The sequence below is a fragment of the Rattus norvegicus genome, chromosome 10, assembly GCF_021556685.1.
Source record: "Rattus norvegicus strain SHRSP/BbbUtx chromosome 10, alternate assembly SHRSP_T2T, whole genome shotgun sequence".
Classification (NCBI taxonomy): domain Eukaryota; kingdom Metazoa; phylum Chordata; class Mammalia; order Rodentia; family Muridae; genus Rattus; species Rattus norvegicus.
In genome coordinates this window covers 110,147,290-110,162,646 of record NC_141543.1, presented here as the reverse complement: position 1 = coordinate 110,162,646, position 15,357 = coordinate 110,147,290, and the positions used below count along the sequence as shown (strand labels likewise).

General features: G+C 54.3%; 1 protein-coding gene and 1 long non-coding RNA gene across 51 annotated transcripts in view; one reads left to right on the top strand and one right to left on the bottom strand.

Annotated features, from left to right (window-relative positions):
• The window catches only part of Rbfox3 (RNA binding fox-1 homolog 3), a 438,563-nt gene that overhangs the window by 351,690 nt on the left and 71,516 nt on the right, over positions 1–15,357 (top strand). For 10 of the 50 annotated variants that reach the window (XM_087570991.1, XM_087570981.1, XM_087570972.1 and 7 more), the window contains exon 1: positions 4,555–4,741. In XM_087570991.1, coding sequence (XP_087427117.1) covers positions 4,637–4,741 — 105 coding nt within the window. In that variant the 5' untranslated portion in view covers positions 4,555–4,636. 50 annotated transcript variants of the gene reach the window in all.
• On the bottom strand, positions 2,283–3,621 carry LOC134480911 (uncharacterized). The gene is made up of 2 exons (XR_015632318.1): positions 3,488–3,621; positions 2,283–3,219 (listed from the first exon to the last, which is right to left on the bottom strand). It is a non-coding gene; the product is annotated as an uncharacterized LOC134480911 (long non-coding RNA).

The window sequence follows — 15,357 nt, the reverse complement described above, 5'->3', positions numbered from 1 at the left end:
CTTGGCAATCACATTGAGTGGGAAAACAGAGATAGCCATGGCCCTCTCTCTGGGAGCAGTCCTCTGGCTTCTGGGGCCCTGATGGGAGGGACACTTGGAAAAGAAAGATGTCCGTATAACTGCAACCCTGTGCAGCTTCTGGCTTTCTCCCCCACCCCCCCTGTACATCTCGAGTGTGCCCTTTGCTTTCAGTCTTCCAGTATTTATTATGTTTAATTTTGCCGGGATGTGGTTGTAAGTGAGACGGATGGAGCCCAGCGTGGCTGGCAAACGCCTCTTAATTAAACAGATAAATAAACTCCCTTTGCACGCGGGTTTTTACTTTTGCTGCAGTCTCTGCTGAGGCAGGGGGATGGTGTCTCTAGGTGGGCGACCCCTTGCTGAGCTGAAAGGTGGGTGCTGACCACAGCAGGCTGCACTGAACCTAGCCTTTTTTCTCTGAATGCTCTGGACTCCCTGACAGAGGGAGGCAGAGAAGCCCAGGGGTGGGGAGGAGCCCCCCAGAAGCCCCTCCTCACAGGCCTGCTGGGAAATGAGCCTCCAGCTGGTGCGAGTGGGCCCTCTGCTGGACACCCTCAGTGTGGCCTCTTCAGCCACAGCTGGGCTGGACAGCTCAGGACTTTTGCTTCTTCTGCCATTCCTCTCCTTGCAGAGGCTCCCCTGCCTTCTTAGAAGTCACCTACCAGAATAAAAACACATATAACACCAAACACACACACCCCCACACTCTGGGGAATGCCTACTTTAGAAACCAGAGAAATTTTTTTTAATGTTTTAAAAAGATAGCAGGAACTTCTCAACCTGACACACCCCTGGGGTGTCTGCTCCCAGGAGCCAAGGACAGCCCCAAACTCAAGGCTTTCCCCTGGCTCTAGCCTCTTTACATTCAGTGCAGAATCAGGATGCTAATTTTCCCTGGTCAAGCATCCCACTGGTGATACAGGACTCAGGTGAAGTCTCATAACTAAAGTCTTCTGGGGTGGCTCCACACCTCATTGCACAACCTGCTCGGAGCTATGCCATCCTGTCCTACCCCATGGGGGATGATGGATCCAGCCATTCTGTCTTCCTCCCCACTGCTCATGTCCAGGCCTGTGCCAGGAAGTCTAGGGTTGGGGCAGGAAGACCTGGCTCTGCGGAATACATGGGAACTCAGTCTACTTCTAGATGATGGCTCGGCTTGTCGAGGTGGAGCCCAGCTGCAGCCGGAGACTGTGAGCTCACCCCTCGATCTCTGGGACACTTCTGCCAAGCTCCACGCTGTCTTCTTTGCATAGGGAGAGCCTGGGACGGTCAGACTGGGCATTCGGAAGGGAGCAAGAAAAGGCAGGACAGGGAGGATCTGGAAGCCCAGGGCTGGTTCCTCAGGGGTATCAGGGCTTTCTCTTTCTGCCTGGGGGTAGCATGGGAATCCTTAGAAATTCCCAAAGATTGGGGAGACTCACCTCTCTGTCATTTAGTCACGGACCTCCTTGGCCGTACCTCTTGCTAAAATCACCATCTTAAGAAAGAGGAAAAAATGCCACCAGACACTAACTGGCAAAGGCACTTCACAAAGGTAGACGTTAAAGAGGCACAAAGTGTCCAGAGATAGTGGGACACACATGTGTTACCCACTGCAGGAAGAGGGAGCACATAAAGCTAGCAAGGCCCTGCTTGGGAAGGTGGTTCAGGATGGGGGGCAGGAAGGAGCCAAGAGAGCTCAGAGCCAAGACACCCAAACCTTTTGAGGTGCCTCCCTTGCCTGATATTTATAGCGGTGCCCAGGAGCGTAGAAATAATTACAGCTCAGTTCATGCCTCCCTAACAAGGCCCTTCTCAGATTCAGGGCGAATGGGATATTTTTTCCCCTGTATCTTTTTTTAAGTAGTGAATATTCTCACTGGATTGACAGCTCTTCCCAGCTCACAGCCTACCTTCAACCCAAGAAAAAGTGGGGGCAGCTTAGCCTAGCAAGTGACTGGGGTGGATTGGATTTCCCCACCCACTACTCAAGGCTGCACATCCTGGTTCACAAGACCTCGGGAGTATGGGAGAGTGGTCAGGAACCTTGGGGGGAGTGGAGAGTAGTGAAAGGCCTGGGCTGGTACAGTGACTCTCTGTTGGGCCCTGGATGCACTAGAGAATGATTCCAGCCTGTATGGGCAGGCCAAGAGCCTCAGCAGCAACTTCCCTTAGAATGGGACTGGTGGGATTCAGTAACTGGTTTGTTTCAGAAGTGACGCGGCACTTGCAGAAGATGACAAGTAGAGAAATAAGCCAGACAATCACACAATTCAAACTCTTTCTGGAGGTTTCCTTTAATTCTTTTTCACTGTCTCCCAGCGAGCCTGTGCATGGCGAGGTGACTGGTGGAGGCAAGTATCTAGACGGGCTCCCCTGGCTAGATTCTCTTGGCTATTGGGCTGCAGATTTGGTTTCCACACTAGACCGTGAGCTCACTCCACCCAGGAAAGACGATTTAGTCTCAACAGCTCCTAGCCACACACAGTGACTGCATGGTGGTCTGTCTGGAGGCTCCAGGTGAGCCTTACCAGGATGCCCAAGTTCTCTCTGTGGAAAAGGCATCTGGGCAGAGTGCTGACCGAAAGCCACTCTGAGAGGACAGACAGGTGTACAACAGGAGAGTAAAACAGCAGGCTGAGGGAACAGGAGGCAGGTGGGTATGTTGTACTGAATAGCCAAACCTACTCGGGGTACAGCACCGGCAGAGCAGCCTCCAAGGTCTCAGCTCACAAACCTGACTTGAAGCATCATGCCCCAGAGGTACTTGGTGCTGGGGATATACTGCCACTGTCCAGGCCTGGAAGATCAAAACAGTGACCTATTCCTTGCGGAAGATAAGGGTGGCCTCAGAAGGTCCATAACCCACATTCCACCTGAGCTACCCCAGAAGCATCCCAGAGACATGCAAGACAATGGGGGAAGAGTGTGGTGAGCCACCAGCCACCTGTCTCTGGTCTCTCCTATGCATGGCAGTCTCCACAGTCTACTTTCTTCTAGAGGGAAGGTCAATTGCAGGATTTATAGCTGTGAGTGTGGGGGTCAAAGATGCCTGACAAGAGGTCATCCAAGTTGCACATGTCTACCCGTTCCTTTGCAATGTCACTTCCAAGGCAGTGCCTGGAGGGAAGCCACACTCAGTCACGCATCTTTTGACACTCTTGATAGTCCTCCATGTGTTATGCAGTGGGGGCCATCATCACCTGAGCCATCAGTCTGAAAGGGGAAATAAAAGCCCAGGGGCAACAAGCAACTTCAGTGAGCTCACACAGCATGGAGGAGGACCCCACATAAACTACCAGGCCAGCCACCTTCCAAGTGGCCTGGGTAAGGCCTCAGAGTTCCACAGCCGCCGTTACTTGGTACCTGGCTGTGCCCCTTCTTGGAGGTGGTATGTGTCAGTAAGTCTTGAGGCTGTGCACGTGTCCCCTGGGCTGCCCCTCACAGGGGCAGTGGGAGGCAGTTTACTCCCAGCCAGACTCACCTGTGGCTTGTCTTGGTGACAACAGAGTGTGAGAGGAGCAGGCCCAAATGCGTGTGGCTCTAAAGCTGCAGATGTATGCAGGCAGGCTGCAGTGGTGCTGTGAGGGGCAAATCAAGGCTTCTGCCCAACACTGCCTGGAGCCAAAAAGTGGGTGCTGTGAGCCTTGGAGTGTGCACAGCAAATTCAGCACATTTGATGATGGGGCAGGAAGGGGTACTCGATGGCCCCTGTTTTTTTGTAGCCCACCCCCATACTAAGTATCCACAGGCTCCTAAGCCTGCGGCAGGCTGCTAAGGTGCCTCATGGGGCCTAGAAGCCAGCAGAGGGGCAAGAGAGACTCTTGGGGGGCTCTGGCTGGGCTTCTGGGCACTGAGAAGCTGGAAAAGCCTTCCTAGCACGGAAGCCTCTGCGTAGATGCCCTCATTACATCACCGACTTCCCCGCCGCGGAGCCGGCCTCCCTCAGGAGAGGCGCTTCTCTGAAGCAGGCAGAACGAGCGCCTTCGGTCGGTGGGCCGCAGAGACTGTCCCCTTCACCGCAGCCTAGACCATCGAGGGCCAACGGAGGTCCCAGACCCCACCGCCGCCGGGAGCAGTGGCTGCGCGCGGGCGGAGGAGGGGAGCGCAGGGCCGGCGGGAGGGGGCTAGGGCTAGCGGCCCGGCGCAGGACGGCGGGCGAGGGGTTAAGTGCGGGGCCGGCGGTGGTGGCGTAGGCCGGGTTCTCTCCCCCAAGCGCGGGGCTCCGTTTGATGTTGGAGTACGCCAGGGACTCCCCCTCCCACCTCTACACACGCGCGCACACGCGCACACTCACACACGCACACGCACCACTCTTTGCAGACAGGGCTCCGGTGGCTCCAAAGTGACTGGCTCCCCTCTCCCCACATCCATCCTCTCTCGCAGCGCATCCATCCTCTTTCCATCTTCTCGCGCGCGCTCTCCAGGCTCCCCGCCCCGGACAGGGGCAGCCCCCGGCAGAGGCGCGCCGCTCTCCTTTCCATGCCTCCCTCCTAACGAGCGCCACGCGGGGGAGGGGAGGCCCGGAGGAGGAGAGACCGGGAGGGCGCCCGGGAGGCAGGGCGCGCGCACACACCGAGGGACGCAGCGAGCGCAGAGCCGCCTCGGCCGCCGGGCGCCCCCCTGACGCCCCATGCTGTGCTCCATGGCGAACTCCGGCTGCCTCCTGCTGTCCAACTCCGGCAGCATGCTCCCGCACTCCGTGCCCTGCCCGCCCGCTTTCCTCTACCTCCAACAGGTAAGCGCCCCCGGCCCGAGCGCCCCCCGGTCCCGCGCACGTGCGCCCCGCGCCGCCGCCCACGCCCCGCACTTGGCCGCCTCCGCGCCGCCGCTGGTGGCCCCGCGGCTCTCCACGCGTCATGGCGCCCGGGCTGGGGTTGGGGGAACTGCGCCCCTGAGTGGCAGAGGAGCGTGGGGTCGCCCGGGGTGCGTGCGGTGCCGGGTCGGGGGGCCGGCTGGAGTTTGGGGCTTCGCTCGCAACTTTTTCAAAGGCGCGGGAGGGGGCGGCGGGCGGAGTCTCGGGGGAAACCCAAAGGGAGGATGCAGGGGTTCTGGACACCCGGTTACTTTGGGGAACTTCGTGCCGAGACGCGGAGGACTCGGAGACGGGTAGCCAGGCTCCTTCCTGGCGGCGTCGCGCAAGCCCAGGGGCGGCGGGGAGGTGGCGGCTGGGGAGCACGGCTGTGCTGCAGCGCGGACCGCGCGCTGGGCCTCTGGGGAGACAGGCCACCTGCCTGGTGGGACAGAAAAGCTAGGCCTTGAAGCTCGGGCTCAGGAGGGGGCTTGTGCTGGACTTTTTCTGTATACTGGGCTGTACAGGAATCTCAAGCTGGCAGACTTTGGGGGACAGTAAGCCCTGCGGTTAGGAGCCCCTACATCCCCCGGATGCCCCCTAGGGAGGTGCGCGCAGAGTCTCAGCTTCCGCCTGCCAGCTGGCCAGAGGCGCAGGGGGCGGGGTCCTGCGATCCCACCCAATGCGGAATCTGTGCGGGATGGGGGGGCACCAGGTCTGCACTAGGGAGGGAAAGGGGATTCCCTGGGCTCTCCCAGGCCCTCCAGGTTAAGGTTCTGGGCGCCAGCTTGGCCACAGCTGTCCTGAGTCTGCGGTACTCTGGCCTCACCTACCCGAGTTCCCCACACCTCTGGCCTGTCTCCCCATGCTCTTGGGGCTACCCTGTTGTGAATTCACACCTTAGCCCTCTGGTATACCCATATGGATAGGCAGCTTCTTGGGAGGCCTGGGATCCTAAGAACTTCCGGCTGTCTATCTGTCCCTTGTTTCTTTGCTCAGCCCAGTTAGAGGGTTCCCATAGGACACCCCCTCCCTTCTGGAGTGGAGTAGTATGAAGGAGAGAGGCAGAGGGAAAGGGTGCCCACACAAGAAGCTGGCTGGAGTCAGAGTCAGGATCAGGCTACTAAGAAACAGCAGCTGGGTGCACAGCTGACTGGACGTGAAGAGGTGTATTTCTTGGCCTCCACTGGAGGTTTTGTGGAGACTCAGGCTAGACATTGGGGGTAGGAGAGGTTCTTATCCGTCATGCCCCTCTATGAACTCTCCAGGGAACCACAGGAGGTTGTGTAAGAGAAAGTATGGATATAGCAAAGCTAGGCCTCCGGACCCTGACCCAGGGCAACCAGCCCCGGGCTGCTGGGCATTTGAGCCACCCGTGTACCAGGGTCCCTCTTCTGTGTTAAGGATTACCAAACATCTTGGCCGCTGCAGAGAGAGAGAGAGACAAGAGCTTGCACAGTGATTAGGAACAGAAGGTGGTCTATTGCCAGAGCCTTAAGCTCTGGTTCTCACCTTCCTAGGACCACCTGTGACATTTGAGGCTTCCTGGATGTAATACAGGAGCTTCTGGGAGCCTCAAACACACAGGCCAATTCCCCACATCATTACCAGAGTCAGCTCAGTAAGGGTCCTCAGTGAGCCATCTTCCCAACCCTTCTGAGTTCCCAGGAACACCCGGGTCATTCGGAGACTCTGTGATGGGTCCAGACAACTCGTGCTTCTGCTGGTCAGATGAGACCACTTGGAGGTGCAAGGATCGCCCCTCCCCCTCAAACCCAGCTGTTGTGGGCAGGGATAACCTGGACACCCCCTGGAATCAGGACCCCAGGACTGAAGTGAAGGTCCTGGAGGCCAGTCCATGGCTTGCTTAGTGGATGTTTTGTCTTGGGCAAGAGGCCTCACCGAACTCACCTGTGTCTTCCTTGAGCATACAGTTCCCCCACCTCAGGATACAACAGCTGAGGTAGAATGAAGGAAGGCCCAGAGTTTGAGTGTTGGCTCGGTGGGTCAGACCTGTGCTTTTGGTGGAGGTCAATCCACCAACAAGGCTTGCAGTATAGCTAACCAGAGTCCTCTAGGGCTTGGTAATACACCCTGACCGATACATTGCAGCTTTCCATGAGATCATCCGGAGGGCAGAGGGGACTTGAGATGAGCTCTCCCCACCACAGGTGCGGTCTGTGTGACCAGAACCCCTCTTGGGACAGCCATTGCATGCCCACTGCACCAGGCTCGGATGCACCACCATTTCCTTTGTCCATCCTTCACAGCTATTCTGCAGGGGCAGACAGCCCTGTGCCTGGGCACGGGTCTAGACCTGTCTGTCATTCCTGACTGTTATGGGTGCACCATTTTCCAGGAATACAGAGTCCTGGTGGTTCCGGGGCTGTTACAAAACAAATAGTGGCGTTCAGCTTGGGACCTAGTTTGTCCCGGACCACCTTTGGGGTGAGATGGCCTTTTATATCTCCTAAAGGGAAGAGGAGGGACCTTGGGTTGCACCTGGCTGGATTTCTAGAGATGAGAGCAGGCCCCTCCTCCAGCCCCCTTGTGGGGACTGCAGGTCTGCTGCACGTGAACGCTGGTGCCATATGCCGGTGGTGTGTTCAGTCTAAACAGCACATTTACCATCAGAAAGCAGAAGACGTGAAATCAAGCAAGACAAGAGACGTAGTTGGAGTCGCATTAAGATGCAGCTTTTTTAAAACAGGCCAGCTCTCAAAACCTACATAGTCTTTCCACTTGGAAATTTAAGAGATGAAACCTTAACCGCCAGAACCCCATTCCTTTACAGAACCATTAACCCCTACATTCTGAGATGCCAGACCCTGCTACGGGAAGGATGAGGAGGCTGCGTCCCCTCAGAGACAACACGGTTCTGTAATCCGGCACAAGGTTCTGTTATCATATGCCTGCCTCCTCTCTGCAGCGGTGATGACGCTTAGATTCTAACCAGGATGACTAGGCCCCCCCTGCACTAGGTTATGTCCGTGCGGGTTGGGTTCTGGTCAGTAGGAGCTCATGGGAAGTGGACTTCTACCCTGTTTGCCAGTCTGCACCAGGAGCCCCGTAAGGGATGGCCACAGGACTCTCTCTGCCTGTAAGGTCCCGGGCACACTGCTGAGCTGCCTCATATGGTCTCCCTGGGGGGTCTGCTCCCTCTAAGAAATCCTGAGTCTCTGGTCCCTGGTATGTTGTCCCCGGTAGGCCATAGGACTGATCATAGTGACCTTTGAGGGCAAAGGGGAATCTCATGGAAAAACCCCAAAACCAGAGCCGGACTCTCGCGGGGTCCCGTATGGCCTCCCACAAAAGCAACTTTTCAAAGACAAGGTGCAAAAAAGACCCGGTTCACAAAATGGGATCTTGTCTATCATCGCCTTATTATTAAACCACAGCGTGCTCTAAAAGAGGGTCTTCTGGGGCCACCCAATAACTATTACCAAGATGGGAAGTTGTTCATGGGGAGAAAGATGTATTTTTCAGGTAGGGAAAAAACAGCGGAAAGGTTGAGGGGTGTTTGGGGAAGGAGCTAGGGGGGTTCCTGGGGAGCTAGAGGGTGCCTGGGAGATTCCAGGCAGAGGTGAAGGCCCAGAGAGTTTCCATTGCCACAGAAAATGCTGCCAGCCCCCCAGAAGCTTCCTCCCAGCCTGGGGTATGCAGTCGACAGCTTCCTGGAGTTGTTGATAACAGCGTGTTCCCCCAGGAGCGGAGCCCAAAGTTGCACAGAGGGACTCGGGGATCCTAGGGCCTGTTCTGAGATTCATTAGACAGCTGTGTTCTTACTTAGAACCATTTTCTCTTTGCTCTGAGGTAAGAACACTGCTAATCACAGCAATTTTTAATAAGGATTAATTACCATAGCAAACTGCTTCTTAACACCTCACGCTCACTCCTGGCGTTTAGTCTCTGCTCCCGGGGTGTCAGCCATATCACCCATAGACTTGGTGTGACTCCAGGAACCCCACCAGATGATACAGGCCCCTTCACAGTGACACAACATGGGTCACAACATGGTGAGGCCCCTTGCAGCAGATCATGAGAAAGAAGGCAGAGCAGACATTTGTCTGCCATGCCTTCAAAAAGACCTTGCCGTTCAGATCTGTCGTGTTGATGAAGCCATACCCCCAAATTATTCTGTGACCTAAATAAATGAACCAGGCTCTGTGTCCCCGAACCCTGGGATTTGTAGGGACGAAGGACTATGTCTTAGCTGTCTGGCCTTGACACAGCCATCCAGAATCACACCCCAGTGCCTCTGGTGACTCCAATGGCCACACCAGCGATGTGGGTCTTCCCTTGGTTTTCATGCCTTATAGACCCGTGCTTGTTCCAGAACTTGCTGAAGGCTGACCGTACGCATGCATTGTGGACATGGCGAAACAGGGGCAAGGAGCAGGTAGATAATGCACTAACCCGTGAAACTTCTGAGCAGCAGAGCCAGCCGGGTACCTAAACTCCAGAGCCTGGGCTGAGTCCTTCTCACATTCTGAAAAACGCCAAAATTGAGGAAATCTTTCTTCCTTCCCAGCTGCTTTCTCAGCTGTGCACAGCATAGAAGACACCTCAGCCAGAACTTCTGGTGGCCCGAACTCTTTCTTGAATTTCCTGTGGTCCCAAAGCAGGATCTGCCCCCAACTGGATGCCCAAAGAGGCACAAAGCAGGGGGAAATGGACGTAGGCCTCTCCAAGGCTCTTAGCATCCTGAGTGTGACTCTTCATTTGGTGGGGTGAGTAGGGTTTCCTGGGTGTAAAGCAGGGGGCTCTAGCTGGCTGGACCAGGATAAATATCACAGCAGACGTAGGATCTGCCGTAGCCAGGAGCAATAGCGAAGGAGAAATTAAGAACAAATCAGTGTTCAGGGTTGAAAACGCAGATCCCAGCAGGCTCAGGCCTCCGTGTGCCCACGAGGCGTCTGCCCAGAGGTGAGAGACAAAGTCTGGTTCCACAAAGCATCTCCTGCATTCATTCCCTATACCGTGTCCTATATGGATGGAGCTCTCCTCGGCAATCATGGGCCCGTGAGGAGCTGGGAAATGGCCGCTTGCTTTAGACGGGGTCTGTAGGACTTTCTGATTCCATTGTTAAGACTACAGTTAATAGGTTGAAAGCTTGTCCCTCCATTGACACCCACTGCTGACAATGAGTCAAGGTAGCAGTCTGCCTGCCCCAAGGCACTGAGAAACAGAAATGGCCGGCCACCATCCTTGGAGGAGGTGAAGGATGAGATTCCAGTTGGGGTGTCCTTCTGCCCCTGTCTTCTAATCCTGGGGACAGCAGGCTGAAAGTGGTTGTAGAATATCAGGTTCCTGGGGAGAGGGCAGAGGATACGGCTCTTGCAGGAGGCTGGCTGTGGCCTCTGTCCAGCTCTAACGACCCTTGGCACCCAACGTGGGCTGGGTTAGGTGGCACCAGGCCTGAGGCAGATGGCCCCTCAGGCGATTCGACTGTAGTTCCTGGCAGTGTGGGATCCAGGTAGCCCTTGTGATCCGGGCAGTTGGTCTCATGAGCACGGGTGGGACGTTGGCTAGAGGGGATGCACAGTCTGATTCTTCTCTTCGCTCCTTTACTGAGCATCTGCTTTGAAGCCCTGGCTGGCTTGCCTCCCCCACCCCTCCCCTCATCCCCACCCCCGCCGCCCCCTGCTCTTTGCTTTCCTTGTTTCTGAGCCTCCATCACCCACTTTCTCTGTTCCCCTTTGCTCATTTTCTTCTCTGCACTCTCCTCTGTTCCTAGAAGATTCCCGCCCTTCCTCCTCCTCATCCTGAGGTAGCCAGCCTCCCTGTATGGGGCCCACGCAGCTACCAGGTGGTTACCAGCTTCTGTTGGGAGAAGGCTGTGGACCAAACCTGATGAGACCAGATCTGATGCGTTTCGTCATCTGTGTGGCTGGGTCATGGTCTTTGGCACCTGGGCCCCGGCAGAGGAGCAGGTCCAACTCTGGAAGGAAACCCAGGTGGAGGTGCATCTTGAACAGAAGACTGAACTGTGATTCCAGTAGGGCCCGGCCTCCCTGCAGGAAGTGAGATACCCTCCAGGTCGGCAGAGCTGAGGCCTATAACCACTTGAGAGCAAGTCCTGGTCCCTAGGTGGGCCTTTACATCCCCACAGCTCTGGGGTCCTTCAACAGCTCAGAGAATAGACCAGAGAAAAGGTAGAGAAGTGCCAAGGGACACCATTGCCGTGGTCAGCATTGTACATAAAGTTATGTCCACTCCGGGTCTGCAGGTCTAGTTTGGGAATAAACAGTGGCCCAGCTGCCCTTCCTGGAGTCATAGACACAGTGCGACACCAGAAACTAGTCCCCATGGCAACATACATCTTCCCACTCCATCTTGACTCTGAAGACCCAGTTAGGAGAAGGGGAGGGAGCACGCAAGCCAATGGTCCCTTGCCTGCTGGGGCATCTGTGTGCCTCTAGCCTCTGAGATAGAATTTTACATCCTCTTCCCAGAGAGCTTCGAAGCTCACGCCTGCGCTCAACCCAAGCCTCCCTTCCAGTCCAGACTTGCAGTGCTCTCCGGGTGTCACCTAGTGAGGCAGTGGCAAGCCTGGCTGATGAGGTAAATCTGACCCCAGGCCACTAGCAGTGGGGATACAGGTAGATGAGCAGGAAGACGTGGGCGTGGTGTGGTTTCTGCCAGTCTCTGGGACAACTTGAGAAGGAAGAGGCTGCTTAACCACGTGCCTGCAGCCAGAGTGCCCCAGAGGAAGGACCCATAGCATCTCCCCAAGAGCTGGCACCACGGCGGACTCCTAAGAAATTCCAGGAAGACACCAGGCCCTACAGTGTCTTTCCTAAAACCTTAGTAACAGGATGTCAAGCCTTTGTTTCCTTCTCTGGAAAGCAAGGAAGCTGACCCACAAAGGGCAGGCACTCCAGGTCTGGTGACGTCGCCTTTACCCATGTGCATCTGTCTGTGGATGTCTGTCTGTCCACTCAGCAAAGTCAGCTGAATTGAACCTAGGTCAGCTGCAAGGAGCTCTCAGACTAGTGGGGAGGGAAACTAAATGACCAGAGAGGCACGGGTGTGCCTGGAGCAGCTAGAGGTAGAGTGGGATCGCTGTGTTGTGGCATGGTGGAGCATGGTGCTACAGAGAGGCTCTATGGGTTCAGGAAGCTCAGAGCTGAGGTCCAGAGCCTTCAGAGGCAGCTGTAGGGGAGGGGAGCATCTCGCTGGGATACACAGCCTCACTGCAACAGGTGGACAATTGAGTCTGTCGTTCCGAGATACACTTTCATATACCTAAATGTTACCTGTGCCTTATTGAGCCAAGCCCTGTGCTAGAGAGGGTGTGTGTGTGTGTGTGTGTGTGTGTGTGTGTGTGTGTGCATGAGTACATGAGTGTGTATGAGTACATGAGTATATGTTGTATGCATGAGTATGAGTATGAGTACATGAGTGTGTATGAGTACATGAGTATATGTTGTATGCATGAGTATAAGAGTATGAGTACATGAGTGTGTGTGTGCATGATTACATGAGTGTGTGTGTGAGTGTGTATGAGTGTGTGTATGAGTGTGTGTGTGCATGAGTATATGAGTGTTATGTTCATGAGTACATGAGTGTGTGTGTGAGTGTGTGTGCATGAGTATATGAGTGTGTATGTTCATGAGTACATGAGTGTGTGTGTATGAGTGGGTGTGCATGAATACATGAGTGTGTATGTGTGCATGAGTACATGAGTGTGAGTGTGTATATGAGTGTGTCTGTGCATGAATACATGAGTGTGTGTGAGTGTGTGTATGTGTGCATGAGTACATGAGTGTGTGTGTCAGTGTATGAGTGTGTGTCAGTCCATGAGTGTGTGCGTGCATAAGTACATGAGTGTGTGTGTGTATATGAGTGTGTCTGTGCATGAATACATGAATGTGTGTGAGTGTGTATGTGTGCATGAGTATATGAGTGTGTATGCATGAGTACATGAGTGTGTGTGTATATGAGTGTGTCTGTGCATGAATACATGAATGTGTGTGTGTGTATGAGTGTGTGTGTGCATGAGTATATGAATGTGTGTGAGTGTGTGTATGTGGGCATAAGTACATGAGTGTGTGTATGAGTGTGTATGGGCTCTTCTGCATTTCCCTTATCCCCTGGTGCAGACTAGCATATGGGATTGTCAACTGTTGTACTAAGGGGACCCAAAAGAAAATAAGCAACAGAAACAGATGTGAGGACCCAATGAATCAGTGGCTGCGCCAATGACACTTTGGAACTGAGGGTGACAGAAGTGCCATTTCTTCAACTTCCTTCATCTTAGTGGGGATACTGTGCATGGGCACGTGGTGTGCCCAGTGTTGAGAGGGGCCCTGAGGACAGAACTCAGAAGCCACTACGTAAAAGGAGCGTGGTCAGAGACTCGTCCCCTGTCCAGCAGCAAGGTGAAGCAGAGTAGAATAGGCCCATACTACTGATCAAGACCCTATCCCTTGGATGTCTCGGGCCTTCCCCCACTCATCCCTACATAAAGGGGGTAGGTCAGTGCCACCCACCTGGCTATGTCAGGTCAGCAGGGAGAGCTTTGTCCCTTCCCGGTTGTGCTGTACATCTCCACCAAGCCACAGCATGCCAGAAGCAGGTGACTGAGAAGGCCAACTATAAGTATTGCGGGAGGGGGGGGGTGAGTAATGGAAGTCTCAGTGTCAGGGCTGGGAAGATGGCTCGGTAAATAGAAAGTGTTTGCCATGAGAAACACTGACGACTTGAGTTCAGATCCCCAGAACCCTCATAAAAGCTGATCGAGTAGCGTGTATATCCATGATCTCAGTGTGTCCCTAAGAAGCTATGGGAGCCTCATGGGAGCTCCCAGGACAGGCAAGCATGCCTAACTGTCTCAAAAGTGGTAGAAAGGCAAGGACCAATGTCTGATGGTTGCCCTCTGACCTCAATAAGCACGTGCCATGGTATATGCACACTAGCAAACAAGAACAAGTGTGGACACACACACAAGTATGCTAGACGAAATAGGCCCTTCCACCTAGACGGTCCATGTATCTGGGTGCCTGTGATGGGTAAGGAATCCAGCAGAGGCTGGCCCACAGAAAGATAGTGCCAAGCAATGGGGAACTCTAAATTATCTAGTGTCCATGTATAGAAAAAGCAGGTGAGATGACTTCCAGCACCATGCTTAACCCAACATCTCCCAGCTTTTCTGGCCCAGTAGCTACTAGCATGAGGAGGCAGGGCTCCTCACCCTAGCTCCCCAGGATAGCTCCCACCTCTGTGTTTGTATTCAGCCATTGAAACCCGGTATCAATTTTACACAGAGAACATTTCCACTTGAATGGGCCATGCTTTGAGAGTGCAGCCATTCTGTGGGTCTCATGGTTAACCCACAAGGCAAATCTAGAACCTTCTGGAGACTGATACTCTTGGAACTTCAATAGAGTGTGATCTATGGGCCAGCTGGATCCTTGGGGTCCCCAGACATTTCATGCCATGCCGCTAAAGAGCCCGGGGGCTCTGAGATTCTCCGGCGCTGTCTGTCTCAGACTGGTCTGAGCTAGTGTTGCCGACAGCTCCCTGTGACAGCCTGTGGCTGTGTTTCCACTCTCCCCCTATCGGAAAATAAGGAAATAGGTAAAGTCTTTTTTTCCACCAAAAGGCATCTCACGACTGTTTGTAGGGAAACGCCCATTTAGTTAAGTGACAGAGAACCTAAATGTCTGTATTTGGTCAACAAAAGGTTGGCTACTCTACTTAGCCTCATACCCAACCCTTTAGAAAAATAAGTTTTGCTAATTAAAACACTTCGAGGTCTGGACATGTGCTCTAACAATGGTCTCCAAGGGTCAGCTCCGTCCTTATCTGTGGTCTCGGACCACGCAGGCCCCATATTGACTTACACGCCGTCTGCAGAGCCTCCTCCTGGAGCTGCCCCAGAGCCACTGCAAAGATCACGAGTAGCCAAAGCCCTTTGTAGAAAAAAATCTCAGCTGGGCATAGTGTCTCACACCTGCAGCCTCGGTACTTGGGGAGCTGAGGCAGGGGGATGGATCGCTATGAGTTTGAGACCAGCTACAGAGTAAAACCAGAAATAAAAAATAAAATAAAAAAGAGTCTGCAGACCCTGGCTTGATGGTTTCTCTAAGAGCCACATCCACAAAAGCCGCATGAGAGAGGGAGACAGACAGGCAGACAGACAAACAGACAGACAGACAGGACTCCAATGACGTACACTCTCATGATGTTTTCCCTTCAGCCAGATCCTGGTTCTGGTACTGCAGCAGAGTCAATATAAACATTGTTGGAACACTTAGCATTCTCCTTCCACACTCAGCCTTTCAAATCCGCTGTGTACCCTTCACTCACAGCCTCTCTCAGATCCAGCCAACCACATGTCCTGTGCTCAGCCGCAGCCACACGAGGCTCATGGCTGCCACCAAGGATGGCTCAGACCGGCCGTGTGAGCTTTGCCATGCACGGGGATCCAAGGAGACATCCGAGAATGCGCTGGGTTGATGAAGGGGTGCTGTCTGTGGCTGCCCTGTCTCAGAGAGGGGGAGCGATTTCTGTAGAAAAAAAAACCCCACCCAGTTCCGTGAGTGATCCTGGAGTGC